This window comes from Sinocyclocheilus rhinocerous, unplaced genomic scaffold, assembly GCF_001515625.1.
Source record: "Sinocyclocheilus rhinocerous isolate Xijiao unplaced genomic scaffold, SAMN03320098_v1.1 scaffold190, whole genome shotgun sequence".
Lineage (NCBI taxonomy): Eukaryota > Metazoa > Chordata > Actinopteri > Cypriniformes > Cyprinidae > Sinocyclocheilus > Sinocyclocheilus rhinocerous.
In genome coordinates, this window is record NW_015623079.1 from 102,098 (window position 1) to 130,032 (window position 27,935).

General features: G+C 35.8%; 1 protein-coding gene across 3 annotated transcripts; it reads left to right on the top strand.

The window, feature by feature from the left end:
- On the top strand, nt 1-27,833 carry LOC107723828 (ATP-binding cassette sub-family G member 1). 3 transcript variants are annotated; one of them, XM_016532908.1, is made up of 14 exons: nt 2-281; nt 15,340-15,457; nt 16,411-16,543; nt 17,346-17,396; nt 18,286-18,431; nt 19,759-19,882; nt 19,979-20,093; nt 21,510-21,658; nt 22,078-22,179; nt 23,046-23,214; nt 23,346-23,446; nt 25,681-25,839; nt 25,990-26,108; nt 27,439-27,833. In XM_016532908.1, the coding sequence occupies exons 1-14, from the start codon at nt 62-64 to the stop codon at nt 27,665-27,667; spliced, it is 1,935 nt and encodes a 644-aa protein (XP_016388394.1). In that variant the 5' UTR covers nt 2-61; the 3' UTR covers nt 27,668-27,833. The 3 variants fall into 3 exon arrangements, with proteins under 3 accessions (XP_016389157.1, XP_016389902.1, XP_016388394.1); XM_016533671.1 differs by lacking the exon at nt 22,078-22,179 and having other exon boundaries at nt 1-281; XM_016534416.1 differs by lacking the exon at nt 25,990-26,108 and having other exon boundaries at nt 1-281; nt 27,439-27,525.
- Nucleotides 27,834-27,935: the final 102 nt, after the last annotated feature.

Consider the following 27,935-nt stretch of genomic DNA (forward strand, 5'->3'; position numbering starts at 1 on the left):
AGTGTGTTACATAAGCGCTCTGTCTGTCCTCCCTCAGAATACAAATGGACCTCCCGATCTCATGCTAGACCCCAGAACCGTGTGCGTGTCTATTGATGAAATGATGTCCAGTCACGTCGGCAGTCAGCAGACGCCGCTGTTACACGGACACCTGAAGAAAGTAGAGAACAATCTGACCGAGGCCCAGCGCTTTTCATATCTCCCCCGCAGACCCGCAGTCAACATCGAATTCAAAGATCTCTCGTACTCGGTTCCTGAAGGACCATGGTGGAGGAAAAAAGGTAACGTGTGACCTTCAAGCCTCAAAGCACTGGAAATGTCATCTGAAGTTATATATCATAAAAGTTAGAACCATTAAAGAACTACTATTCAGGTTCTACTACAGAATTCAAATGAATTCAGAGAGACGCTTGTGAATAAGTGCACTTAATAGTGCTGAATGTGCACTTGTAGTGTACTTCAGATCTTTAAAACAAAAACAAATGTACTGCACATAATATTAATGTAATAAAATGCCACTTAAGTGTACATAACAAGAGCACACTTTCATTACTGTTTCTTAACACACTTAAGTACGCTTTTAAAAAGTGCGCTTTGTAGTAACGCTAAATTAAAAGTTTTACTTTAAAATTTTGTTATGCTTTAAAGGGGTCATATGATGCGATTTCAAGTTTTCCTTTCTCTTTGGAGTGTTACAAGCTGATTGTGCATAGATAAGATCCCTGAAGTTGCAAAGACTAAAGTCTCAAAACCAAAGAGATATTCTTTATCAAAGTTAAGACTCTGCCACGCCCCCCTAAAACGGCTCATTCTAACACGCCCCCACATATCTACCCCACTATGTGGAAATATTTGCATAATCCCGCCGCAAATGTGCACGCAAAGAAAGAAGGCATGGTGTCAGTAACCGCAGTTAGTGTTGAAGCAGCATGTCAGGGAGACGCTGTGTGTTTCAGTGCGAAAGCAAAAGCACTTTATTTGGATCACTTACAACAGAACAGCAATGCATTTTATGGACGACCGTTTCGTGAACCTAGGAGAGGAGGTAATGCGGACGACGCGTGCTTGCGGTGTTCGGCCAATCACAGTGCACTGGGTCAGCTGGCCAATCAGAGCAGACTGCGCTTGTCGGAAGGAGGGACTTTGTAGAAAACGAAGCGTTTGAGAGAGGCGGGGCATAGAGGACCTACAATAATGTACAGTATTTGAAAAATAATGTGTTTTTTGAACATTAAAGCATGTCAACATATTCTGTTACACCAAATACACAAAATAATGATCTTTAAAAAAGCATCATATGACCCCTTTAAAGAAGCACACTTCTTTAAAGCATTTGATGTGTTGACTAACATACTAAAGAGTAAGTGAATATAAGTAAATGCAAGTACTTGATTATATTTTAACTGCAATGTGTTCTTCAATAGCACATTTAAAGTTAATATTAAATAAAAGTAAAAATAAAATGTGCTGAATTGAAACTTTATCTTTACAGATGTTACATACATGCATACAACTTTCAATGGAATGACATTAAAGTATATTTTAGTTTACCATAAATGATTGTCCGTATACTCAGCAGTACACGTTTAATTATATTTCAAAAAGAATACACGTAATTATTGAAATTACAAATAAATATGTACAAAAAAGTATTCTAAAGTTCAGCTAATAGCATTTAAATTAAACTGAAACTATAATATTATAGTAGGGCTGCACGATAAATCGCATGCGATATTTAACGCGCATCTTGTCAGAAAGCCGGTTCTTTAATCAGCGGTAAATCTCCGGAGATTTACCGCTGATTAAAGAACCGGCTTTCTGACAAGATGCGCGTTAAATATCGCATGCGATTTATCGTGCAGCCCTATATTATAGTATACTAATTGAGTGTCCAAAAACATCACATTCAGTTCACTCCTATAAAATAATGTTTTTAAGAACATGTGCTTTATTTAAACGGAAATGCAAACAGCAAATATATGTCTAGAAAATGGCATACTACAAACTAATTCTAATGAAAAGGTCCATGTCTGCACTAATCAAACATATTGCTGTACATTTTAATTTAATTTACTTCTAGGGGATTTGTTGGTTTCTATTGGAAATATTCTGGGAATTGGATTGATTTCATTGGGAATGGTTTGTTTTGTATACAGCTTGGCAAGAGTGCAAATGAATTGTCTAGTGATTGTCTTTAGTCTTTGGCTCCAAATATGTCCTTTTCAATGGATGTTCTCCTGAAATGCCTCCATGCATATCTCAGAAGGGAATTCATTAATTAAGCACTATGGCTGACATAACAGCCCAGCTGTCTCTTCTTACTTTTACCTTAAGGAGCAGGGCTTTACTGATGGGCAGTGATGTCTTCATTAGGCTCACCATCTGGATTATAATTTGGTTTTAAGTTTCTTGGACACAGCAAATTTTCAGCAGTAGCAGCTTTGTCACTGGCAGTAAATCCTGAACTGTCAAGCCTGAGCAGAGTTCAGCTCTCTTCATCCTTCAAGATGTACAGTCTGTTGTTTTTACTACTTAAAAAAAAATATATATATATATTTTTTTCCCCCCCAGACTTCACTTGTCAGGTTGTATTTTGTCATCTTTCCCCCATAGCTCAGACGTATTTTTGGATGTGTTTATTCGCTGCTCAGTGCATATGCTTTATAGGAATAATGTCATAATATAATAATAATAAATTAAATTAAATTAAAATAAAATATTAAATAACATAAATTAAAAATAATAAATAAATAAATACATACATGCATACATACTTACTTACTTACTTACTTACTTACTTCTAGATAAATGTAATGATTTCTGTCCAGTCTTTAGAATGCAAAATGGCACAAATGTTTAATCAATTTTAATTTCATCATTGTGCCAGATAAAGATCTGACTGTTTGAAATGTTGCACTGTTTGGTAAATACATTTCTAGAGCTGTATTTATTTTATTTATTTATTTATTTGATGTGCACACCTTTATTATATATTAAAATAATGTTATTATTATTATTACATTTTAAAGATTTGTTTCTAATACATTTAATTAATATAATTAATAATAACTATTGCTATCTGAAGTGTTCCATTTTGTGGCACTCTGCCACAAAAACAAAACAAACCAACAAAAAAACACTGAATGTTTGTTTTTCATGCTCAGTCAGGGAAATGCAGGTAATTGGTCTGAGAATTAAAGAATAAAAAAATAATAATAATTATGCTCTTTCCATAAATTACCATTTTCCTTATGGAAAAAATCCTTACATAACAGTGCAAGTTATGTATGACGTGAGAGAGAAAACAAATAGAATTTTCATTTCTGTTTCAATTATTCCTCTTGAAGTCAGTTTGGACTCGTTCATTCAGATTGTACTCCATTGTGAATAATTACTATTAGTCTGAAAGGTAGAAACTTTTGCCTGAAGTACAGAAGCAAGTTTCAATGAAACTTCAATGCCACACTCCAGTGTCGCTTCTTGTCATGAAATATACATAAGTCCAAGTCCCGTAGCCAACAGGTGGCTCATTGTTCTGGTGGCTCACTCATCGACTTTGGTTCAATCCTCTTAGATTGCCATCAGCTTTTTTTTGGCCTTTTCCAAAAAGAACAGCATGCTCAACACACAGCCCTGCCTTCATATCATGCATTCAGCATCAGAGACAGGCAGCAAATGCTCTGGACTGGCAAACAGCCGGGCATGGATAAAAAGATCTTGTCATGAAATGATCAGGGATAGAATCATGATGATGTCACATTGGGGAGGTATGAAGCAGATGTGGACAGGGCTGATTTGATCCTGGTGTTTTGTACCGTTGCAGACTACAGCAGCGATCAAAGCTTTCAGAGCCTTGGGCTGAACACATAGACTGAAGCATTTATGCAGCTAATGTGTTAAGCCGCCTTTCAACTGCACACGACATTCGAACACGACTGTCGCATTTCTCCCCCTAGTGGCAGTCGCACAGAACTTTCAAACTGGTCATGCAGCAACCGTTACCTCGGCATATTCACCATGGTAAAATGAATGATAATTAATATATGAATGTATCGTCACAAAACAAATGACCCCCAAAATAAAAACATAGTAGGTTTTATTGGGCTAATCAACGTAAATAATGATTTAATAATTATAAAATAATTATGTCTGACATAATTATTCTAAAGCACCATTTTACAGAAATAACAAAATGTGAACAAAATATTGGTAATTCTAACCTTACACTCATAGTTTTTAATAGAATACATCACATCCGTTTGGCCGGTCGCATACGGTCAAATCGGATCTGAATTTTCCGCATATGTATATGATTATATATATATATATATATATAAACTGAACTTGCAAGTAATATATCATAAATAAAATTAAAGGCTGCTTAAGCATACTTAAAGACTTTTTTTAAAGTTCACTTTTAAATAATGTCAAATAATCAAATTAAACAAGAAATCAAAATAATGTCACATTTTGATCTGTTGGCTAACATACTAAAGGACTGGTAAAGTACTTGATTATAATACATTTACAGTTCATATATTTTAAATGTACAAAATTGCAAGTTTATCATTACAAATGTGTATGTTACAAATTTATTTAAATACACGTAATACACAACATACAAATTTATATATAGTATATTTTATAGTAAAATATAGTAAATTATACTATATATAGTATAGTTTAATGTACTTAAGATGTACTTAAGTTCTACTTGAGTCAAAAAGCACTCTAATTTAACTAATTGCATTTAAATTGATATAAACTGAAACTATAATACATTTTTCATTTAATTGTAAATAACATGCACTTAAGTATCTAAATATATTACATTCATTTCACACTTGAGTATATTATTATAAAGTATATTATTTCCATAATATGTACTCTTTAAAAGTATGATAAATTGTACTTCTTTTTTCACAAGGGTGGTAATGTCATTCAAAGAAGAAAGTCAGTTCAGAGGTGGAAGTTATTACATTTTGATGAAATATTTTGAGGAAGCTATCCATTTGGAATTGAGTAAAACTGCTAACAGCATACTAAACAATATACTGTGTACTACATACTATAAAATATGAACTATGCAAAAACAAACATTTCACAGTAGTATGCTACATTGTCACATGACCTTATTACATTTGTTACATGACTTCTGTATGTTCATGTTTAATTCCACAAATGGCATTTAGTTATTTCTGAGATGAAAACTAATTTGTGTTTTAATGCTTTGAATGCGTTCAGAAAAAAAGATGTGGCTGATATTACTTTCACTTCATTTGAGACACTGGAAATGGAACCTCAGGTCGAGTGCATTGTGGTAAACAAATATTCCACGCAGAATGCTTTGCTGTGCACTGCACATTATGGCAGATGTAGTAGCACATTCAGGTATTTAATGCATACAGGAAATTCACACCGTATACAAACTGCAGAAATAGTATTATTTGTATTATGCTGTTCTAAACATAGTACTTTTTTCTGTGGAATAATGTTCACAGATGCATCATTAATAGAAAATATATTAGGAATGTACATAGGACTAAGTTTGTTTTCATGCTGATTTTAAGCAAGTCTGTCTGACATGCTATCAACTGCTTTGTTTTACCAAAAAGCAATAGAGAGTGATGGGCACCTTCAGCTTGTGTATTATCACTTGACTGCAATAGAAACCAGGCCTTTGAGCTGTCTAACAAATCTTTGTAATCCATACTTGGAGGAAAGAGAGAGTGAGCATAGGCACTGCCAGCAGCCCAGCTCCGCTCTCACAGCTGGTTACTATCGGTCAATAAACTCCAGTAACCTCTGCTGAGAGCTGAGGGTGTACGCTGGAACAGGATGAAACCGTCAGCTGTGCACTTGTAAAGATAAGGCTGCTTATGAGCAATGCTTATGAGCAATTGTGGAGGAGGCATGTTGTTCTGTCGCTAGGTAACTTGTCAGAATATCGTGCATGTAGATTGTTCACTTTAGGAATTACTTCATTTTCTATCATTAATGGAGTATTCCTGTTACACAGTACATTTTCCTGCCTTCATCATGTATACACAGCACATATTCCCAGGTTCTATATGCACTAATTTCTAAAGTGAAAAATTGGCCCTTTATTAAGAAATATTCTCATTAATTTATTTATTTAAATTATATCCAAATATCCAAACTCGGTCCTGGAAGGCCGGTGTCCTGCAGAGTTTAGCTCCAAACCTAATTAAACACAACTGAACCAGTTAATCAAGGTCTTACTAGATATACTAGAAACGTCCAGGCAGGTGTATTGAGGCAAGTTGGAGCTAAGCTCTGCAGGACACCGGCCCTCCAGGACCGAGATTGAAGACCCCTGATTTATTTATTTATTGGTATGTACATTTTATTTGAAATATTTTTTTTCAGTTTTTATAGATCAGTGTTGCGGACAGTATTTATGACAATGAATTAGTGAACTTTTCCCATATATGTTGCATTTTACTGATAATATATATAACGAGCAGTGGTGTGTAAAGTACCTGAAAGCCATACTCAAGTAAAAGTACAGATATCTTACCAGAAAATGACTTTGGTAGAAGTTGAAGTCACCGTTTAGAATATTACTTGAGTAAAAGTCTTAAAGTATGTGATATTTATTGTACTTAAGTACGAAAAGTATTTTTTTTTACACAGTTTAATGTATCTCCGAGGGGACATGGATGCATTTAACCTGCAGTTACAGATGCATAAATAGGCCTAATGTTTTGTTTTTAACATAAAACATTGAATACTGATATTTGAAATAATTTAAAACATGAAAAAAATATTCGAAATGTGAAATTAAAACCGCCAGTAGGTGACAGCAATCTCGAGGACTGAGTGAGTCCTCGAGATTCAACCGATTCATTCAAACGACTGATTCATTCAGAAACTAAACGCCGTCCATTGTTCAGAGACGCAAAACAGTGCTGTGATCTTTGTTTGGAACACCACTGTGTACGAGCTACTGTCTGTAATGTGTGTGTGTTACAGTGCAGCAGCGCATTAGATTAGAACGGTGATTAACTTTACCTACCTGTACAATAAGTTGTTTAAAACGTGCACGTTTAATTTCAAGCATCCAGTAATATAATCTCACATGTCTTGTGGAGCGCTTTCAGAGTATGCATTTATTTGTCATTTTAACTGTTTGGAAACGGAGCGTATCCTGTTGCGCCCTCTATAGGACCAGCGACTAGTCGACGTTAAGACTAAAGCGTCATGGCAGAGCATTGAAGTCGATTAGTCGGTGCAACCCCTAATTATAATATTGTTTAAATATCTTGATCGCTATATCTAGATGTTGCCATTACATTTCTAAGACCTAATTTCTTCCAAATATTAGGCCTCCTTGAAAGTGTTGTTATAATTTAAACACTCACATAATGTATTCATTGTCAATGATTGTGTCATAAATATTTAATAGTGCAATCTGCAGGAGTGATCGATCTGTTTCAGGTGTCATTTCTGTAACCTGAAAAAGTTCTCAGAACCTATCTATCAAATTCATGTTACCACAACTTCATGGCTATTTAATGGGCTTTTGGTCAGCACAGAGTGAAGTTTATTCTAATATATTCTAATTATAATTTTAAGTTTAGTATGTATTCAATATTACATTTAAAGTTAATGTATTGTAAATGTACTAAATTGCAATTTATCATTTACAATGTTGGGGGTAGCGCATTACAAGTAACGTGAATTACGTAATCAGATTACTTTTTTAGGTAACTACTAAAGTAACGCAAACTCAGAATATGACACAAACCTGCAATAATTTAATGTTAAATGATACAAACAAGTATTTGATCCCATTAAGTTTTTAATCACACTTTATTAACCAATGTCTTGCTGCTGACCTTCGATGATCCAATTCAACCCTACGAATAAGCAAAAATGGCAAAGTCTTAAGGACCAATTTGCACTATTAACTAGTTGCTTATTAGCATGCATATAACTAACATATCGGCTGTTTCTGTTACGGACGGCGTGACAAAGGAGTAGGGCATCCAAATGCAAGCATTATGCTAGAGCGTAGTCAAAACAAGCAGGGTCAAACACCAGCAAAACAACAATATCCCAGGGCAAACAAAATAGTAATCCAAAGAACAGGCGATGGTCAGGGCAGGCAGCAAACAAACAGAAACCAGGGAACAATCCAAAGTCAAAAACACAAGGGCAAGGCAAACAGGAAACAAGGAAATGCTTAGAAATGTCCGCTAACAGCAAAACAAGACTCAGCCATGGGCTGCATCTGAAAACTGAAAAATGCTGCCTTCGGAGGACGCATTCAAAGGTAGGAAGGCATCAAGGCACATCCGAATCCAAAGTTAGCTTCACTTCCTGTCTCCTGAGATGCCTTCATCTGATCGATTTTTGAAGGCAGCATTGATGTATACTTCGCTGCCTTTGATATCCCACAATCATGTGCGTTCCATTCCGTGATGGTTGAGCTAAAAAAATAAAGATGGCGTCTGAAAGTTGTGTTTGGTTGTCAGTTTGTGTGTAAATGTATATTTCTGACTAACTTTTTGCACTTTTGATGTTAGTTCTAGCGAGAAATCAGTTTTATATTAATTAAATATTCAGTTTTAATTTAGTTTCAATTTTATATTAAAACTAAACAAATAAGCCTTGTCCAGATGAGAAAAAGTAACGCAAACGTAACGTATTACTTTCCATAAAATGTAATGCAATTAGTTATTTTTTAAAGAGTAATGCAATATTGTAATGCATTACTTTTAAAAGTAACTTTCCCCAACACTGATCATTACAAATGTGTAATCACAAATATATTTAAATGATACACAATTTTCATTAGAAATGGCATTAAAGAATAATTGAGTTTTCCATAAATGCTTGTCAGTACATTCGGCAGTACACTTTAACCACATTTCAAAGACTGGTCAAAAACATTATTAAGTTCAACTAATTGCATTTAATATAAATTTAAGTTATAATACATTTACATTTAATTGCAACTGACATGCAATTTAGTATCTAAAAACTTTACGTTCATTTCACATTTAAGTGTTTTCTTTTAAAGTATATTAGTATATATACAGTATGTTGACGTTTGAAACTCTTATGCTGTTCTGCCATACCTAAAAACTAAATTGTTCACAATGTTTGTGTGGGTCGAGCTTTTAATAGCATTTAAAAGCCCTTAAAGAACCTCGCACAGCCTTGAGTAACCTCCTGTATGGGTGAAAATGTCACAGAAAATAATGTCTATGCCCAGCCTACTGAAGCATGTAAAAGACCAAAGTGAACTCTGTGGTCCTTCTCCTCCTCTGGTATTTTTTGATCCCTTGTGTTGTAGTAGTATCCCCTAGATGTCATGCTGTAAGAGCTGCATGGGAGAAAGTGAAGTGTGTGCCAGGGAGGACTAATAGCCTGATGGCTCCATTACTCAATGAGATCTCCTTCATAGGTCAAAAAGAGCAAAATAGCTGCCTGAGACATTGGCATGGAAGCAATTTTGAATTGAATTGCACATTTGATCAGTCTTGAAATGAAGCAGTGAATGAGGTACCCAAGCTCTTTCCCACCCCACCCCAACCAAAGCTTTCCTCACTGAGCTGTAACAAGTAGATATGGAGTTACTGTAAATAACTAAATGATCAATTGTAGCCAAGACATATAAGCACGATTCAGCATTGACAAGCTGGTTGCATGAGAAGCAACCCACATACCATACGCATCATTCTGTACTCGCATTTTCAAGTTTAAGGCTTTTATATGAAGCATAGTCTTTACTCAAGGCAGAAAAGGATACATTTATTACTGAAAAATTTACAATACCCAATCTTCTAGAAGGCATTATGTACAGTAACAACTCTTAAGGACTATCATGATTGGTATGACTGTAATTTAGTGGAAAACAATGTGAGCTGTGGTCTGTTGCACAACACAGAAAATGTGTGTTTGAAATCCGTCAGTCATATTGGTTCTTCAGTGGACGCAAGCCATAAAAGATTTCAGACTGTACTAGTGTGAACCAAATTTGACACAATCAGAACTTCGTCTGAGGCTAAGATTTATTGCAAAGGCTATTAATTTGCCGTTGGTGAACATATTGATCATATGTGATCATAGACTCACAATTGTAATGTAATAGAAATCCTTTACGATCCCAGAAATTTGTGTCAGGTGGCAAAATCGTGGTCAAAATCATACAGTGGTACTTTAATATATACAGTAGTACTTTAACCGTCATCCGTCCCTTGGGTAATTTTGACCCAAAACTCATTTTTAAAGATTTTTTTTTTAATCGAGCGTTGATCGTTATGGTATGAGACTTTGTTACATTTGTCACACTTGGTTCACACCCGGTTCGGGAATACATGAAAAAAAATGAGTGAATTCGAGCAGTTTAAGTGGGTGCTATAAAAAAAAGTATCAAAAGTGTCCCTCGCGGGTCATTTTCACCCGCCACTGGAAAAGCATGGAATTTACAAAAAAACTGTGGATTTTTTTTATTTTATTTTGTCACACTTGAGCATGGAGCACACACAAAAAATTTTGATTCGATTCGAGGATTCTAGGCCATAGGAATGAATGGAATGTCTGAAAAAAAACAGCATTTTTATTATTATTTTTTTTTTTACTATATAAAATCAATGCACAAAAAACTCACATACCCACACACATAGGCGCACACACACCACAAAAAAATCTGAGTCGATTCGAGGATTCTAGGCCATAGGAATGAATGGAATGTCTGAAAAAAAACAGCATTTTTATTATTATTATTTTTTTTACTATATAAAATCTGACAAAATCCAGAAAAGATGCATACCCAAACAAAGGGCTGAGACTGCAGAATTTTTTTTTTTTGACTTAACAGTTACATTTGAGTGATGGGGTGGAGACCATTGAGTTTATATCATATTTATATTTTTAAATTGATCTTTTATGTTTATTACATATTTATGAAACTGAATGAATATGCATGTGTTTGCATTAAAATTCAGTATCAATTTCATTTTTTTTTCTTACAAAATAGTTTTTTTTAATGTTTTGATATATATCTGAAAGCCTTGAGATATATCTGAAAGGTTTAAAGTATAAATATGCAGATATTGTGTCTTTCTTTGTTTTGTTTTTTTTTGCTGAAAAAAAAATTAAAATATGCTCATTTTCATAAAAATATCCAGAATTTAATGTGAATAAAATAAAAATCACCAAAAAATAAAATAAAAAATGCTACATAAAAAATGAGAAAAAAAAAAAATATATAAAAATGGATCAATATAAGCTTTCTGGACCAAAAATAAAATTAGTGTCATTTTTGGCCTTCTGGTCATTTTGACCCGCGAGGGACACTTTTGTTATAGGTTCGGGAGGGACGGTAGATACCATGGTACTGAATGATTGATATATTCATGCACCTTGGTATTTAGCTATGGTGTTAACATGATGCATGTTTTTTTTTAATGGTAATTGTGTAAACACAAAAAAAATTAGCATGACTAATTTTTTATTTATTTACTTTTTTGGACATGGGATCATGATATTACCATGGTATTTTGACAAGTACCATGCACTCTATGTGAATTTTAATACCATAGTATTTTTTTTTTAATATGATAGAATTAAAATCTGATAACATGACCTAGCATAGTACCGCAATAGGACTTTATTATGGAAAATGTGTACACTATTATGTCTAAAGTAAACCATAGCCAAATCTAGAAATACCATGGTACTCATTTGTTTGTATAGCCCAGGGGTGGCGAACGTCGGTCCTGGAGAGCCGCAGCCCTGCAGAGTTTTGCTTCAACCCCAATCAAACACACCTGAACAAGCTAGGGCTGCGGCTCTCCAGGACCGGAGTTCGCCACCGCTGGTATAGCCAGTATGATCTGGTTCTGTTGTATTTGTGTTTTGTTGTGATATGGTGTTTTTATACATTTTATACTTTGCTGTTAGTGATGTGCGCCTGGTCCCAGCTTTCAGATAATTGCAGTAAACGGTAAAACTATTTGCACTACAATCCAGTTTGTCCTCTATATCTATATCCTCTAAATCATAACGAAGCTTGGCTATATTCATTGTGGTACCTTTGCTGTCATAATCATGCACCGGTGGAAGGCTATATGTAAAATAAACATGAATGTTAAGTACATTGCTGATTCTCTAAATGATTTGGTTGTGTAGGATGTGAATGTGTTTAGGCGCTTCATTTGACTACTGGTCAAACCTACATCTAACCCCATGTCACGGGAATTTGTGTTTGCCAAGCGATTTGAATGTTGTTGTTGTGAGGCATTTATGCATACATATCCCTCATCTGATTAAACCCAGTGCAACATGAGTACAGTATAAGAGTAACAGAGAGTTGTTTTAAAAAAAATTAATAAATAATGAAACCGTGATGTAATACCATGGAATGAGGTTCTATAGCATTTCTGTTTCAATTTCTTCATCACACACACTTGATCTTGACTCAAAGTAACCCTGGAGTCCCTCATGGCCAGGTATAGCTCTCTCATCTGTCACATGCAGCACATCAGGTGCACTAAGCAAAATCACCCCACCATTATTTGCTAACCAATTGGCTTCACCCAGAGACCGTACCACTACAGAAATAGTGTGATGCACCTTTCTGTTGTTTTGGGGTTACTGTAGTGCACAATCAGAGGGAGAAGCCCTGGTATCCTGGTAGAAGGTCAGAGGTATTTGTGTATTGCTCTGACGGATTGTAAACACAATCCAATTAAGCTGGCAGCCACTGCAATCAACTGGATTAGCATCTCAGCCTCAGCTACTGGATAAATAACAGGTTATAATCGGTCATCCTGTGGATGTCCTCTTTTCGCTGCATAAAAGCATGAGTTATCATGGTAATACTTTAGATTAGGGAACACTATTCACTATTAACTAGTTGCTTATTAGCATGCACATTACTTGCATATTGGCTGTTTATAAGTACCTCATTTACTACTAGTACTAAAATAAATCACACATTAATGCCTTGTTCTGCATGACCATATTGTAGATCCCTTAACCCTACCCCATACCTAAACTATAACAACTAGCTTACTTACTATCAATAAGCAGCAAATTAGGAGATTATTGAGGGAAAACTCTTAGTTAATAGTGTTACTGTTATCATTTCCTAACTGTCCTATAGTTCCTTGTATACTGAGCAAGAGATGCCATAACCTTGTGAAAAAAGTACACTTTAGCGTATACTTTTAAAAAGAGTACTTTAAAAGAGTATACTTAAGTGCGAACTGAATTGCATGTTAATTTCAATTAAATGAAAATATATTATAATTTAAATTTCTATTAAATGCAATTAGCTGAAATTGAGTCCTTAAGTGCATTTTTATGTTTCATAATTAAGCATTTATGGTAAAATAAAATATACTTAAATGTCTGTTCCAAAGACTGTAAAAAAAGATGGACGACACGTCTCCACTTCCTTCCACTATAGAAAAGTGAAGCCAAAGCATCTCAGTATGGCCGCTGCCATCTTGAGTAAATGACGTAATTTGGAGCCAGAGTCTGCGCAGTAGTGTCGTGAGGTGGAGCCGCGGTATCAAACTCCCGCAGACCCAATCAACCATAACGACACGCCCCGTTTTTATAGCATCAAATTACTAGCTAAAATCAAACTTATCACAAAAAAACGAACAATTGAACCTATATCAGCGTGATAACAACTACCTTAAAAGACCAAAACCATCTTTCGGAAAATTGTATTGGAAGTGTAATTATTTTTTTTTTTGACTCAAGTCCCATTCGTTTACAAGGAGAGGGTGGGGTTTATGACCTGTACTGCAGCCAGCCACCAGGGGCGATCAAAGAGCCTGCTTCACTTTTCAGGATGTGTGAGGGACACCCGGTCTGTTCTATTAAAACTTGTGTGTCGTGTATTTAAATATATTTGTAACTGTGCATTTGTAATGTTGAAGTTGCAATTTTGTATGTTTAACTTTAACTTTAGATTATGTTAGACAATATTAGCTTTAGATGTATGTTAGAAAACACATCAAAATACATGTACTTCTTTAAAACATGACAAAAGATTATTAAAACATATAAAATGTACTTTAAAGCTACCTACAATTTAAAGGGGGAAAAAAAACTGGAGCACCCAGTAGTTGTAGTAGGTAGGTTTTGACTTCCAAATTCAGTCAATGCCTTTACAGCGGTCTTTACATCAGTTTTTGCTCTCAACGTTACTGCATCTTCTGTTAAACGCTTCATATACCATAGAAACAGCTGTAAAGTGTATTTGCTGTACATTTTACATGTGCATTGGCTGGGCCAAAATATACACACAAAAAAAAGTTTATGACACAAGTCATGTTAGATTTTATTGCTGAAATAGGTTATTAAAATGTGAGTTTTGCAAGTAGTCCCCCCATTTTAATACAAACTGTACTTGCATGACTGAATATAGCTGCCAAGAGCGTTTTCAAGATAGCCGGCAAGTGAACCGACTCTCCTAGAAAGAGACTTTGGTTTATGTCAGTAACTTTAAGATTTCAAGTTGTTTTCAAGCAATAATTTTGCATGTTAGTTTCAAACATTTAGTTCAAAACTGTATTATTATTATTATTTTATGTGAATTTCAGATTTTCATATTTTGTTTTTGGATAAATTAGCACATTTTAGTTTCATGACTGATTTTGTACAGTAAATTTGTGTTAAAAGGTCATTACATTTTTCCCGTTGTGTTCCCAAGTCATGTAATGTGACAACCTGATATTCAGTCAAAATGCATTTGGAAAATTTATTGATGTCTAACTCAGTGACATATATCCGTCTTGTTGTCTAATGCAACAAAAAAGTATGTTGAACCAATGGACTAATGAAGTTCATACATTTTAAGTAGCCCTTAAGTGTTCAAATACTCTTTTGAGGCTAGTGTGCATTAGCCATGAACCAAAAACAAGTTCAGCTGCTTACAAATCTGCACACAAAGCTGTCATAAGATGGTGAAGAATGCATTATACATCTTGACAAAAGAAAATTGATGGATATTGGAGAAAGCGTTATAGCATCGGGTCTTTATTCTCTGAAAGTTAGAAACAAAAAGCTCAGATAGAAGTAAGAACAGGGTATATCTAAAGATACGCACACCAGCAAACAGATTCACTCACCTGGAAAATTTCAGAAACCCAACGGCGAACAAATAAATACCCCTTTTCACCTCCAATCACAGACCGGCCATTATGTAAGCAGGAGAATTTGAATGGGACTTTGGCAGGTACATTATACAATTGTGCAGGACGGCTCAGGTTGTTCATTGTGTTTATTGTCCAGACTGTGGAAGGTTTCTCACAGGGGCTCCTCTTTTTCTGTTCCACCCTGTGTCAGGTTACAAGACCCTTCTGAAAGGGATCTCTGGGAACTTCACCAGCGGTGCTTTGGTGGCCATCATGGGACCCTCGGGGGCCGGGAAGTCTACCTTAATGAACATTCTAGCAGGTTATAGGTTAGTATGACCATAAAAATATGACCATAAAATACTGCATCAAAAATGAAGCATGCAGCACTAACTATTTTACATTGTTGTGTGAATTGGTGGGAAATTTTTATGAAATTAAGGTCCACCTCTAAACATAACTGTCAGTGGGGCACCCAATTTGCCACTGATCGTCAAAAGGTAAATTAGTTACGAATTGCCATGTGAGTTTGATGACACAGCCAGCACAGCCATCATACATTTTGCTTCTTTTTGTCTCATTTCCTGTAAGCTGTTCATTATTTATTTAAAGCTGCAGTCCGTAAGTTTTGCCTCTTTGTCGCCATCTCTGTTTGAAAACCTGGAATTGCAGCTGTGTGCGGAATTGTCTAGCTTGCGTGGGTTGTGAGTCGGCACGGCTCCAGCGCGGATTAATCTAATGTTCTGAAGAGTATGTGTGGCAGATGCGATAGCCTAGTAGACAACTTATTTATGGTTACAGACGTGACGTAATGACGCAGTGCTATGCTCGAATTTCCCGCGAAAACCTACCCGTACCACTCAAATAAGAAAACATTATTATAAGCTAACCGTTGTGAATCGGGCTAAAGTAAGGCGATAGTTTTGAACACTGGCTGGTTATGTACTTGCTCAAATATTGATTTCGGATAATTTTTAACCAAAAAAAGTTACGGACTGCAGCTTTAAATTTATTCTTTTTGTGGACACTTTTATGCAAAGCATTTTACAAATGAAGAATACCTGAAGCAATCTGTCAAAAAGACGCAACTGTAGCTTTAGGCAGGAGATTTAGCAGTTACTTTTAATATTATGCTTCTAGCAATGCTTTCTATATATCATTGAAGTTGAATGAATATAGCAATGACGTGTGGGATATCGTGATCATTTATCAAGAAATAGTGATCATAGATTTGATAACGTTTCAATAGAAAGTATATCTGACGATGTGCTTTATCACGCAGGGAAACAGGCATGAAGGGGGAGATCCTGATAAACGGGCAGCCCAGGGATCTGCGATCTTTCAGGAAAGTGTCCTGCTACATCATGCAGGACGATATGTTACTGCCACACCTCACTGTACAAGAAGCCATGATGGTATGTGTCTGCTGAAATTATATCACTGGGCTTCATTAGTGTCACTCAGCAGTTGCTGTAATGAAGCACACGACAATAGAGTATCCAGGAAACAGTCTTTTAATAGATAAAGTCAACAGGAACAGAGGAAAAGAACTCAAGAGTAGGGAACCACAACCACATATAACACTGACAACATCAGACACTGAACAAAGAGAACCAAGTGCTTAAAATACACAGAGTGAAGTAATCAACTAGAACTGAAACAGGTGCGTAATCAATTTAGGAACTATGGAAATCACTAAAGATGAGGAACACAGGCAAAATGAGAACAGGGAAAACCAAAACATAATGAAACAGACAGAGATTGTTACAGTAGCTCCCTCTGTATCAATCAATACAATTAAGCATACTTCTTTTCACAAGGGTAGGTACTGTAAGGGTAAACAATTGTAAGTAAACTTTTTTCCCTTGCAAATGTTATTGTGTAAAAGTATGAGTATTCGCTTTCAGTAGTACTAAAGTACAAATTACCCTAAGTGGTTAAAATGATTTACTTTACAGCCCTTTTTGCATGTAGCCTCTTTATATGCTTTATATTTAGCCAAGAGAAACACATTATTAATAGCAAGCACACTACCTCATCATGGTTAATACAACATACACAAACAGAAAACATATAATCAGCTCTCACTGCTAGTTTCACTGGAATATGTCTCATGTAATTGCAGTTGCTTTGTTGTTGAGTTCATGCAAATCCCTCTGTTAGCTTTAGTTATACCGCTAATGCTCATGATCTAAATCGCTCACTCTCCCTGCTCAGGTATCAGCTAATCTCAAACTCCAGGAAAAGGATGAAGGCAGACGTGAAATGGTAAGTGAGAGGCGTGTGAAGTTTCCCAACTGGTTATGTATGTGTATATGCTTTATATTTAGCCAAGAGAAACACATTATTAATAGCAAGCACACTACCTCATCGTGGTTAATACAACATACACAAACAGAAAACATATAATCAGCTCTCACTGCTAGTTTCACTGGAATATGTCTCATGTAATTGCAGTTGCTTTGTTGTTGAGTTCATGCAAATCCCTCTGTTAGCTTTAGTTATACCGCTAATGCTCATGATCTAAATCGCTCACTCTCCCTGCTCAGGTATCAGCTAATCTCAAACTCCAGGAAAAGGATGAAGGCAGACGTGAAATGGTAAGTGAGAGGCGTGTGAAGTTTCCCAAACGGTTATGTATGTACGGCCTAATCTTTGAGACCTTTGGTAAAGGTCAGCTGTGAGTGCTTTAAACATTACTTGATCTACATGTCCTAATTAGTGAAATCACAGTAAACATGTACACCGCCATTCAAACATTTGGGGTCAGTAAGTTCATGAAAAGATGTATCATGGCTTCCACAAAAAATATTAAGCAGCACAGTTGTGTTCAACACGTGCAGATCAGCATATTAGAATGATTTCTGAAGGATCATGTGACACTGAAGACTGGAGTAAAATTCAGCTTTGCATCACAGGAATAAATCACATTTTAAAATGCATTGAAATTGAAAAACGTTATTTTAAATAGTAATAATATTTCGCATTTTTACTGTATTTTTTAAATAAAATAAATGCAGCCTTCATGAGCATAAGAGACATTTTTCAAAAATACTAAAAAAATCGTACCAACCACAAACGTTTGAATGGTATTGTAGATATGGCATGTGCTGTTCTTATTCCACTGCATAATGATGCACACGTGCTGTTGTTGTAGGTTCGGGAAATCCTGACCGCTCTCGGTTTGTTAGAATGTGCCAAAACACGCACATCCAACCTGTCTGGGGGCCAGAGGAAGCGTTTGGCCATCGCCTTGGAGCTTGTCAACAACCCACCCGTCATGTTTTTTGATGAGCCCACAAGGTGAGCCTCCTCCGTACTTAAGAAAAATGGTGTAGGATTTACTTTGAAACAATTTTCACTCAGAAACTGCTAGTGAATATCGCAAATGATTACACCGAAATGGCAAGTAACACACTGAATTTCACATGAATTTTTTAAAGCACAAAGACTGAAATTGTAGTTTCTTATCAAACATATTCCAGTAATCTTTGTTTTATTTACAACTTCAATTTTTTTTTTTTTTTTATAGTGCATGTGAACGTTATGAAATGTATGGCTATAAAGGTGATGATACACGGGCAACTTTTTGAGCAATGTTGCCATCAACGGGCAACCAGGTGAGACACAGGGCCCACAACAGATCTAAAGTATCCAGATATAAATTTGTTGCCCATTCTCAATGGGAAAGTGCCCATGCAACATCGCTCAAAAACGTTGCCTCGTGTATCATCAACTTAAGTGCCGTTCCTGATTCAAATATATCTCTTGTGAAAAGCTGTTACCCATGAGGTTTCTCTGTTACGTCCTTATAATGTGTAAATGCAATTTAATTGCATATTCACTTACAGGCTTTGCCCAGGTGAGATACTGTTGGACAGTTGAGACCTAGGGTTGCTTTCCCAAAAGCATCGTTAGCTATCTATGGTCGACCATAGTTGCTTTCTGGTCTCTATGGGCTCTATTAAGCTCTTCATTCCTCTCTGGGGATTACCCGCTAAGAACAGAGAGCGGCAAGCTAAATTCATTTCGGCATAAAACAATACTTTTGTAAAATGCATTTATATACGATTAACACGCTTATCCAAGGATAAACAGATTCTCCTTCATGGAAGTCTTTCCAAAGCCATGTGGCTTCGGCTCGCTTCTATACTAGGTTGCATAAGAGCAGTACCGTTATCATTAATATGATGTAGGACACATTCATGGCTCAAAGAAATTGAGCATCCTATCAGAAACCTGTGTGTGGCATTTGCAGTGATGTCATGGTGTTTTGAATGTGCTGCTGTATTGAAGGCTACAACCTGTCCTTTAAGATAGACACTTCCACTTTATCCAGCGGTGTCTCTGTCATCTGTGATATTAATATGGCCTTGATCGAGTGAGGTCAAGATTACAATCTAATCTCATCTCTTTAAACTTGTCTGGCCACCATACTGATATTGCATAATATATAATATAATAATGGAAATTACTGATAGACAGGATTTTTTTTGGTAGAGAGAATGGGGAAAGGAATCAATATGTAATGCAGGCCAGACTTAAACCTTGTCTGCATTGGAGCACCGCAGCTTAATCATGTCAAGGAAGGTGCTGACTGTCATTTTCTCTGTGTCTTTTCTCTCTGAAGTGGACTGGACAGCTCCTCCTGCTTCCAGGTGGTCTCTCTGATGAAGGCTCTTGCTCAGGGTGGTCGAACAGTCATATGCACAATTCACCAGCCCAGCGCTAAAGTGTTTGAACTCTTCGATAAGGTGATCGCTGTTTTATATTCATGCTTGAATATTTCTAAATACATGCTTTTATGCAAAATGCTGCCTCTCACACCTCATTCTTGGTGTTTTTTCCAGCTGTATGTCCTCAGTCAAGGCCAGTGTATTTACCGAGGAAGAGTTTCAAGCTTAATCCCTTATCTCCGAGAATTGGGACTCAACTGTCCCACCTATCACAACCCCGCAGACTTCGGTAAGAAAATACTGCTCTCAGTACGCAGAGGTCCAAATGTAACAAATCACAAAGCAGCAAATGCAAAAAAAAGAAAGAAACAAAAGCTAATTTAAAATTACTTTGAGGAATTACAGGACCCTTGATTTTATAATATACAAAAGGGAATCAAATCAGAAATATTTTAAATACATTATTTGTTTACTCTTGCTTCCTTGCATATTTGCAGTCAATTAAGTCATTAAAGACTTCATAAAAGTTTTGAGTCAGTAAGATGTGTTAATGTTAATGTAAATGTTAACCAAGGCAGCATTTATTTGACTAAAAATGACAGTAAAATCAGTGATATTGTGAAATATTACAATTTAAAATAACTGTTTTCTATATGAATATATTTTAAAATGTAATTTATTCCTGTAATCAAAGCTGAATTTTCAGCATCATTACTCCAGCCTTCAGTGTCACATGATCCTTCAGAAATAACTCTAATATGCTGCTCTAGAAACATTGCTTAATATCAATGTCGAAAACAGACGTGTCGCTTAATATATTTGTGGAAACGGAAATACTTTAAGGATTCTAGGATTAATAGAAAGTTCAAAATAACAGCATTTATTTCAAATAGACATTTTTTGTATTTTGATCTCCTTACAGAACTGAAATAAAACTATGACCCCAGAACAGTGAAACAATCTGAGAAATTTGAGTCATATGATTAGACTGGTTTCGCATCATGCTTACCAGAAATCATCAAAAAAAAGAAAGAAACAAAAGCTAATTTAAAATTACTTTGAGGAATTACAGGACCCTTGATTTTATAATATACAAAAGGGAATCAAATCAGAAATATTTTAAATAAATTATTTGTTTACTCTTGCTTCTTGCATATTTGCAGTCAATTAAGTCATTAAAGACTTCATAAAAGTTTTGAGTCAGTAAGATGTGTTAATGTTTTTGAAAAAAGTCTCATGTTCACCAAGGCAGCATTTATTTGACTAAAAATGACAGTAAAATCAGTGATATTGTGAAATATTACAATTTAAAATAACTGTTTTCTATATGAATATATTTTAAAATGTAATTTATTCCTGTAATCAAAGCTGAATTTTCAGCATCATTACTCCAGCCTTCAGTGTCACATGATCCTTCAGAAATAACTCTAATACTCTGATTATTATCAATGTTGAAAACAGTTGTGCTGCATAATGTTTATAGGCACGAATATATATTTCATGCCTGTTAGAGTATTACCAGTTCACTCGCCACTGACAGATGCAAAATGATATTTTTGGATGCTATCTACACATGAATAAATAATATACTGAGAATTATAGAGAGAGTAAAAATAATGCACATCTACATTCTCAGTACAGGTGTTTTCTTAGTCTTGATGCATCAGTTTTTTCAGTCTGAGAGTGTTTTTATTATTTTCTCCAGTATTGGAGGTGGCCTCTGGTGAATACGGTGACCAGACAGCTTGGCTGGTGAAGGCCGTTCAGGAGTGCAAGTGTGAGAAAGACTACAAAAGTGAAATGAATGGTAACGGGGTCCATAATCCCTTCCTGTGGCACAGACCATCCGACGAGGTATGTTTGTAGAATTACATAACACCCACTACATCATGTTACATAAAGGCTTTATGTTGTATGAGAGCTGTAGTATCTCTGTACAACACTCTTTTAGAAAAAAAAAAGTATAATAATAATAATAATAATTGTACCTGTACAACAGCTCGTCACTGGTGCAGTACCTTCAAAGGGACACATTTGTACCTGCTTTACCCCTAAAGGGTTCATAAAAGTACCATAAGAGTACATATTACTAACTTAAGGGTACATATTACTACTCTAAAGTACGAATATGCACCCTTTAGTGGTAAAGAAAGTACATAGGTGTCCCTTTGAAGGTACTGCCCCAGTGACAAACTGTTGAACCCCAAAACGTACAATTTTGGCACTTTTTTTTCTGACAGTGAATACATTTAAAATGAACCTATTTTCTTTAGGATTCTTCATCATCAGAGGGTTGCCATAGTTTTTCTGCCAGCTGCCTGACGCAGTTTTGCATCCTTTTCAAAAGAACTTTTCTTAGCATCATGAGAGATTCGGTAAGCAGCACTGCCACCGAGTGGGGAGGTTTAATAACACACACAGCAGAGCCAAATTTGCCATTACGAGCATCAGGAGTTATGCAATAAAAAAACAGAAGTTAAACTTATCCTATAGTAATATAATGATCCTAATTAATTTTTAATATTAGTAGCGAGGTCATGGATTTAAATTGACTGAAAATTACCGAATTGTTATTCAAAGATATTTAATATATTTCTTTTTTTTTTCTTTTAATGTTTAGTGTTTTCCACCAAGATCAGTAAAATTATTATTAAATATAATGAATTATGTATAAATGGAACGTTTTTTTTTTTTTGAAATACCTCATATTATGTGCATGAATATGAAAAACTTTAATATTTTGTTATATATTTATATACAGTATATATAATTTATAATAATAATAATAATTTATGCATTTAGCAGACACTTTTATCCAAAGCGACTTACAGTGCATTCAGGCTATACATTTTTTACCAGTATGTGTGTTCCCTGGGAATTGAACCCACGACCTTTTGCACTGCTAACGCAATGCTCTACCACTGAGCCACAGGAACATTATTCACACACACATATATATATATATATATATATATATAAAATGATCTTGATATGTTGAAACTTTAACTGAAATTATATATTAGAAAATACACACATAGCATTTTTTCAGTAGAATGTCATATTTAAATTTCACTAGAATTAAAAGAAATTCCGTTTGCTCCCTAAATTCATATTATTTTCAAATTCAGTAACTAAACTGCAATTCAGAAGCCATTCTCAATTTAGTACTGATGGACACATGAAAGTGGGTAAAAACAGAAGGAACTTAAGTTTGATGTGAAAATGATTTTTCTTCTTTTAGGTGTTGACTCACTTGCGCATCATGTCTCATCTTGGGATTGGAATTCTGATCGGTCTTTTATACCTGGGCATTGGCAACGAGGCCAAGAAAGTCCTTAGCAATTCCGGTTTCCTGTTCTTTTCAATGTTGTTCCTCATGTTTGCAGCTTTGATGCCCACCGTCCTCACCTGTGAGTCTGTAAAATTTGTGTAAAAATATCCGTTATATTCTTTATACAAGAAAGAGTTTGACGCACACTTTCACTAGCTTGATACTAACTTGCTATCCTTGCTCATCTGTTCTTTCTGATTGTTATTATAGTTCCTCTTGAGATGGGCGTCTTTTTGAGAGAACATCTAAATTACTGGTACAGCCTAAAGGCATACTACTTGGCCAAAACAATGGCGGATGTCCCATTTCAGGTAACATGGAACAAAAGAAAATGTGGTTTCCTCCTGAAAGGCAGCTTGCTTGGTTGTTGTGCTCAACAAGACGATTCACAAAGTGGATAAGAATAAGATTTACAGTGCGGTTTCCTCAGAGTACAGACACATAACAGGTTAAAAATGGAACAAAAAGCAGAAAAGGGGGAACACTAAGATGGTTATGGCATAAACATGTTATTGGAGCTCGAAGTGGATTTGCTTTTCAGGTCAAATCACTGTTCGCCCAATTTAGACAAATCCTGCTGCAACATTACATAAGTGGCCTTTGGTCAGAATTAGTAATATCCTCTAGTGTCTCTACAAGAAATATTCTCCAGTTAGGTAAAAAATCCTGAAAAAAATGGATTGATTTAAGACAACTTATAAGTAATAAATTCCAAGGTCATTAATCAAAAAAAGCTAATTTGCAACATTAGGCGCGTTTCCATTACCCTTCAAATTGCGCAAACTGAAATTGCGAATTAAAAATACACCTAATGGAAATGCGTCAATTTCGCAAAAACGGCCATATATAAAAAAGTTTTTACGCTCGCATTAGGTGGTTTTTCAGGCAATGCGAAAAAGGAATAATTTGCAAAACTGCAATGGAAACGTTTTTTCTTTGCATTAACAGGTCACATGGCGTACGTAAAAAGTCATATGATCATTCCTCAATGAACTATAACCTCCAAGAAACACTTCATATGTGGCTGCTCTCAAGTATAAGGGGCTTTCCTTGCCATTAATGCTTAGACTATTTACACTGCACACGTGTGCAGCGCGTTACGGCTCCGAAACCGCCACCTGAGCTGATCGCGGCCACTCTAGTTAACGCTTGTGTTACCAGTCGCACCACGGCACGTCTCAGAAGCTGCTCTCCGCGCTGCTTCTATCAAGATACACGCATACGCCTCCTTCGATTAAATATAATGGCTAGTGTAGCCAAACTCAGTCAAAATCCGTTGCCATGACTTGTCGCAAGAGGAAAAAATTACGTTTTAGTCACATAACATCGGTTAATGGAAACGCCGTCATCCTCCTGAAAGGCAGCTTGCTTGGTTGTTGTGCTCAACAAGACGATTCACAAAGTGGATAAGAATAAGATTTACAGTGCGGTTTCCTCAGAGTACAGACACATAACAGGTTAAAAATGGAACAAAAAGCAGAAAAGGGGGAACACTAAGATGGTTATGGCATAAACATGTTATTGGAGCTCGAAGTGGATTTGCTTTTCAGGTCAAATCACTGTTCGCCCAATTTAGACAAATCCTGCTGCAACATTACATAAGTGGCCTTTGGTCAGAATTAGTAATATCCTCTAGTGTCTCTACAAGAAATATTCTCCAGTTAGGTAAAAAATCCTGAAAAAAATGGATTGATTTAAGACAACTTATAAGTAATAAATTCCAAGGTCATTAATCAAAAAAAGCTAATTTGCAACATTAGGCGCGTTTCCATTACCCTTCAAATTGCGCAAACTGAAATTGCGAATTAAAAATACACCTAATGGAAATGCGTCAATTTCGCAAAAACGGCCATATATAAAAAAGTTTTTACGCTCGCATTAGGTGGTTTTTCAGGCAATGCGAAAAAGGAATAATTTGCAAAACTGCAATGGAAACGTTTTTTCTTTGCATTAACAGGTCACATGGCGTACGTAAAAAGTCATATGATCATTCCTCAATGAACTATAACCTCCAAGAAACACTTCATATGTGGCTGCTCTCAAGTATAAGGGGCTTTCCTTGCCATTAATGCTTAGACTATTTACACTGCACACGTGTGCAGCGCGTTACGGCTCCGAAACCGCCACCTGAGCTGATCGCGGCCACTCTAGTTAACGCTTGTGTTACCAGTCGCACCACGGCACGTCTCAGAAGCTGCTCTCCGCGCTGCTTCTATCAAGATACACGCATACGCCTCCTTCGATTAAATATAATGGCTAGTGTAGCCAAACTCAGTCAAAATCCGTTGCCATGACTTGTCGCAAGAGGAAAAAATTACGTTTTAGTCACATAACATCGGTTAATGGAAACGCCATCATGTCGCAACACTTTTTTATCGATATTTATAAAATATCGCCAAAGTTTTGCGCAAATTTGTAATGGAAACGCATCTATTGACTGTTAAGGACAAAGAGTCAGATTGTCAGTCTTCTCTCTAAAACATATAGCCTACTTCAAAATACTTTCAGAAATGGATAAATCTGAGCAATCTTTTCTTCCTCACAGATCGTGTTCCCAGTGGCCTACTGCAGTATAGTGTACTGGATGACATCTCAACCTTCAGATGCAGTTCGTTTCATTCTTTTCCTGGCTTTAGGGACACTCACGTCACTGGTTGCACAGTCACTGGGACTGCTGATAGGAGCAGCATCCACCTCATTACAAGTAAATACCTCAGAGCAATACAGGATGAGCCAAATGTTTTGTCATATATATAAGAATTTGCCTCTATCAATCAATCTTCAATGTCATTTACAGAAAAGGCACACCTTTTGCCTAATGATATAATGATGCAGTATTGTGTTTCTTTGACAGGTAGCAACTTTTGTCGGTCCTGTGACAGCAATCCCTGTGCTGCTGTTTTCAGGCTTCTTTGTCAGTTTTGACACTATTCCAAAATACCTCCAATGGATATCATACATTTCCTATGTCAGGTAAAGCAACCTCAGGAAATGCTCATTATAGCTTAGACTCAGTATTGAGCTGTGATACGTACTGTATGTGCCAAATTCTGGATTTGAAATTAGGAACAGCAGTTACCTTTAATATGTATCATCTGAAATTATTTTTACTTTAATTATTTATACCCGAAGACAACAGGAAATAACAATTATTGACCAGCATCATGTTACAGCATCTTAGGTGCCCTTGTGTGAAAAAAACAACAACAAAAAAACACTTTAGCATACTTTTAAAAGTAGTACTTATTATGGGAATAATGTACTTTAAAAGAATATACTGAATGTAATGTTTTCAGATACTTAAATGAATGCTATTTACAATATTAAATGTATTATATAGTTTAAGATTGCTTTTCTTTGACCCACTTAAGACTTCAGTACATCTTTATATATAATTTCATAATTGCTTTTATCGTCTTTGAATTATGGTTAAAGTGTTTAGCCGAATGTACTGGCAAGCATTTGTGGAAACTAAAAATGTAATCTCTATTAAAATGTGTATGTCATGTATTTAAATATATTTATAATTAAACATTTGTAATAACTTTAAATGTAATATCAAAACACACTGCCAAGTATGTCAACACAAAAAAGTGAACATGATCTTTAAAACATGACAAAATATTATTACAACATAGTGATTCAAAATGTACTTAAGTAACACTTTTAAATTGGCATTATTACAAGCATACCTTTTAAATGTGTGCTTAAGTCAATTCATGACTGTTTCTTAACACACTTAAGTATAGTAGCCTTTAATTTCATTAATATTATATTATATGCAAGTGTAGTTTTAATAATATACTTGAAGTACACTGCAAGTGCGCATTAAATACAAATAAGTTCACTTCTTTTTTACAAGGGTGTTTCACTGTATAACATTATTTCTTGCTCAAAAATTCTACTTGAAAAAACCTCTCGTTATGGAAATTAAATGAGCTACAAATGAGATTTATGTTGTCTTTTAAATATGTAAGATATAATGTACAATTATCATGAAGAGGTTTATTATAATGATTACTTGCCAAATAAGTAAATAAATGATCATGATATATTGATCTGAATTTAAATTGTTTCATTATGCAAGCAGAAAGAGGCTGTGGAGTGGATATGAAAGAAATGAACATTGTAGGAACAATGTAGTGGTTAAAATATAAAATATCTGACCGCACATTTGACCAATCACATTTGCTGTATTTGACCAATCATAATCGAGTATTCCAGAGACCTGTATAATACAATACAAGTATGCCAGTATATCTTAAGTGGTATTCTTCTAAATCAGTTGTCCTCTGACTTTCAGATATGGTTTTGAAGGAGTCATTCTGTCCATCTACGGGCTTGACCGTGAGGACCTGCACTGCGACAAAGATGAGACATGCCACTTCCAGAAGTCAGAAGCCATTTTGAAGGAGCTGGATGTTGAAGATGCAAAACTCTACATGGACTTTATTGTGTTGGGCATCTTCTTTGTATCGCTTCGTCTGATCGCTTACTTCGTCCTGCGATACAAGATCAGTGCTGAGAGGTAGACTTGTGGAAGACGTGCTGGAGAGAGTACTGTCGAGACTTTCCTGCCCAGGGAGAGCTAGGCTGAGAAAGCCAAAGCAGAGAGGGTTTGTTCCCTCCAAACTGACCATCGCCATGTTTTCCCACACTAGACAGAAACCTGGGCTCAACTTGAAGTCACAGTATGTAGATGCCAGGGGCGCGGGAAGATGTTTTCGGTTGGGGGTGCTGTGTGTGTCCGTGTTGGGTGAAGGGGGGGTTTGGGGGGGCTGGTTATGCCCAGCTTTTGTG

Excerpts from the sequence above, each read along its gene's own strand:
- LOC107723828 (XM_016532908.1), top strand. The coding sequence starts at position 62 with ATGCTAGACCCCAGAACCGTGTGCGTGTCTATTGATGAAATGATGTCC. Across the intron at positions 17,397-18,285 it reads ATGAAGGCAGACGTGAAATG|GTTCGGGAAATCCTGACCGC; the intron begins GTAAGTGAGAGG and ends CTGTTGTTGTAG. Across the intron at positions 21,659-22,077 it reads GGCACAGACCATCCGACGAG|GATTCTTCATCATCAGAGGG; the intron begins GTATGTTTGTAG and ends TATTTTCTTTAG.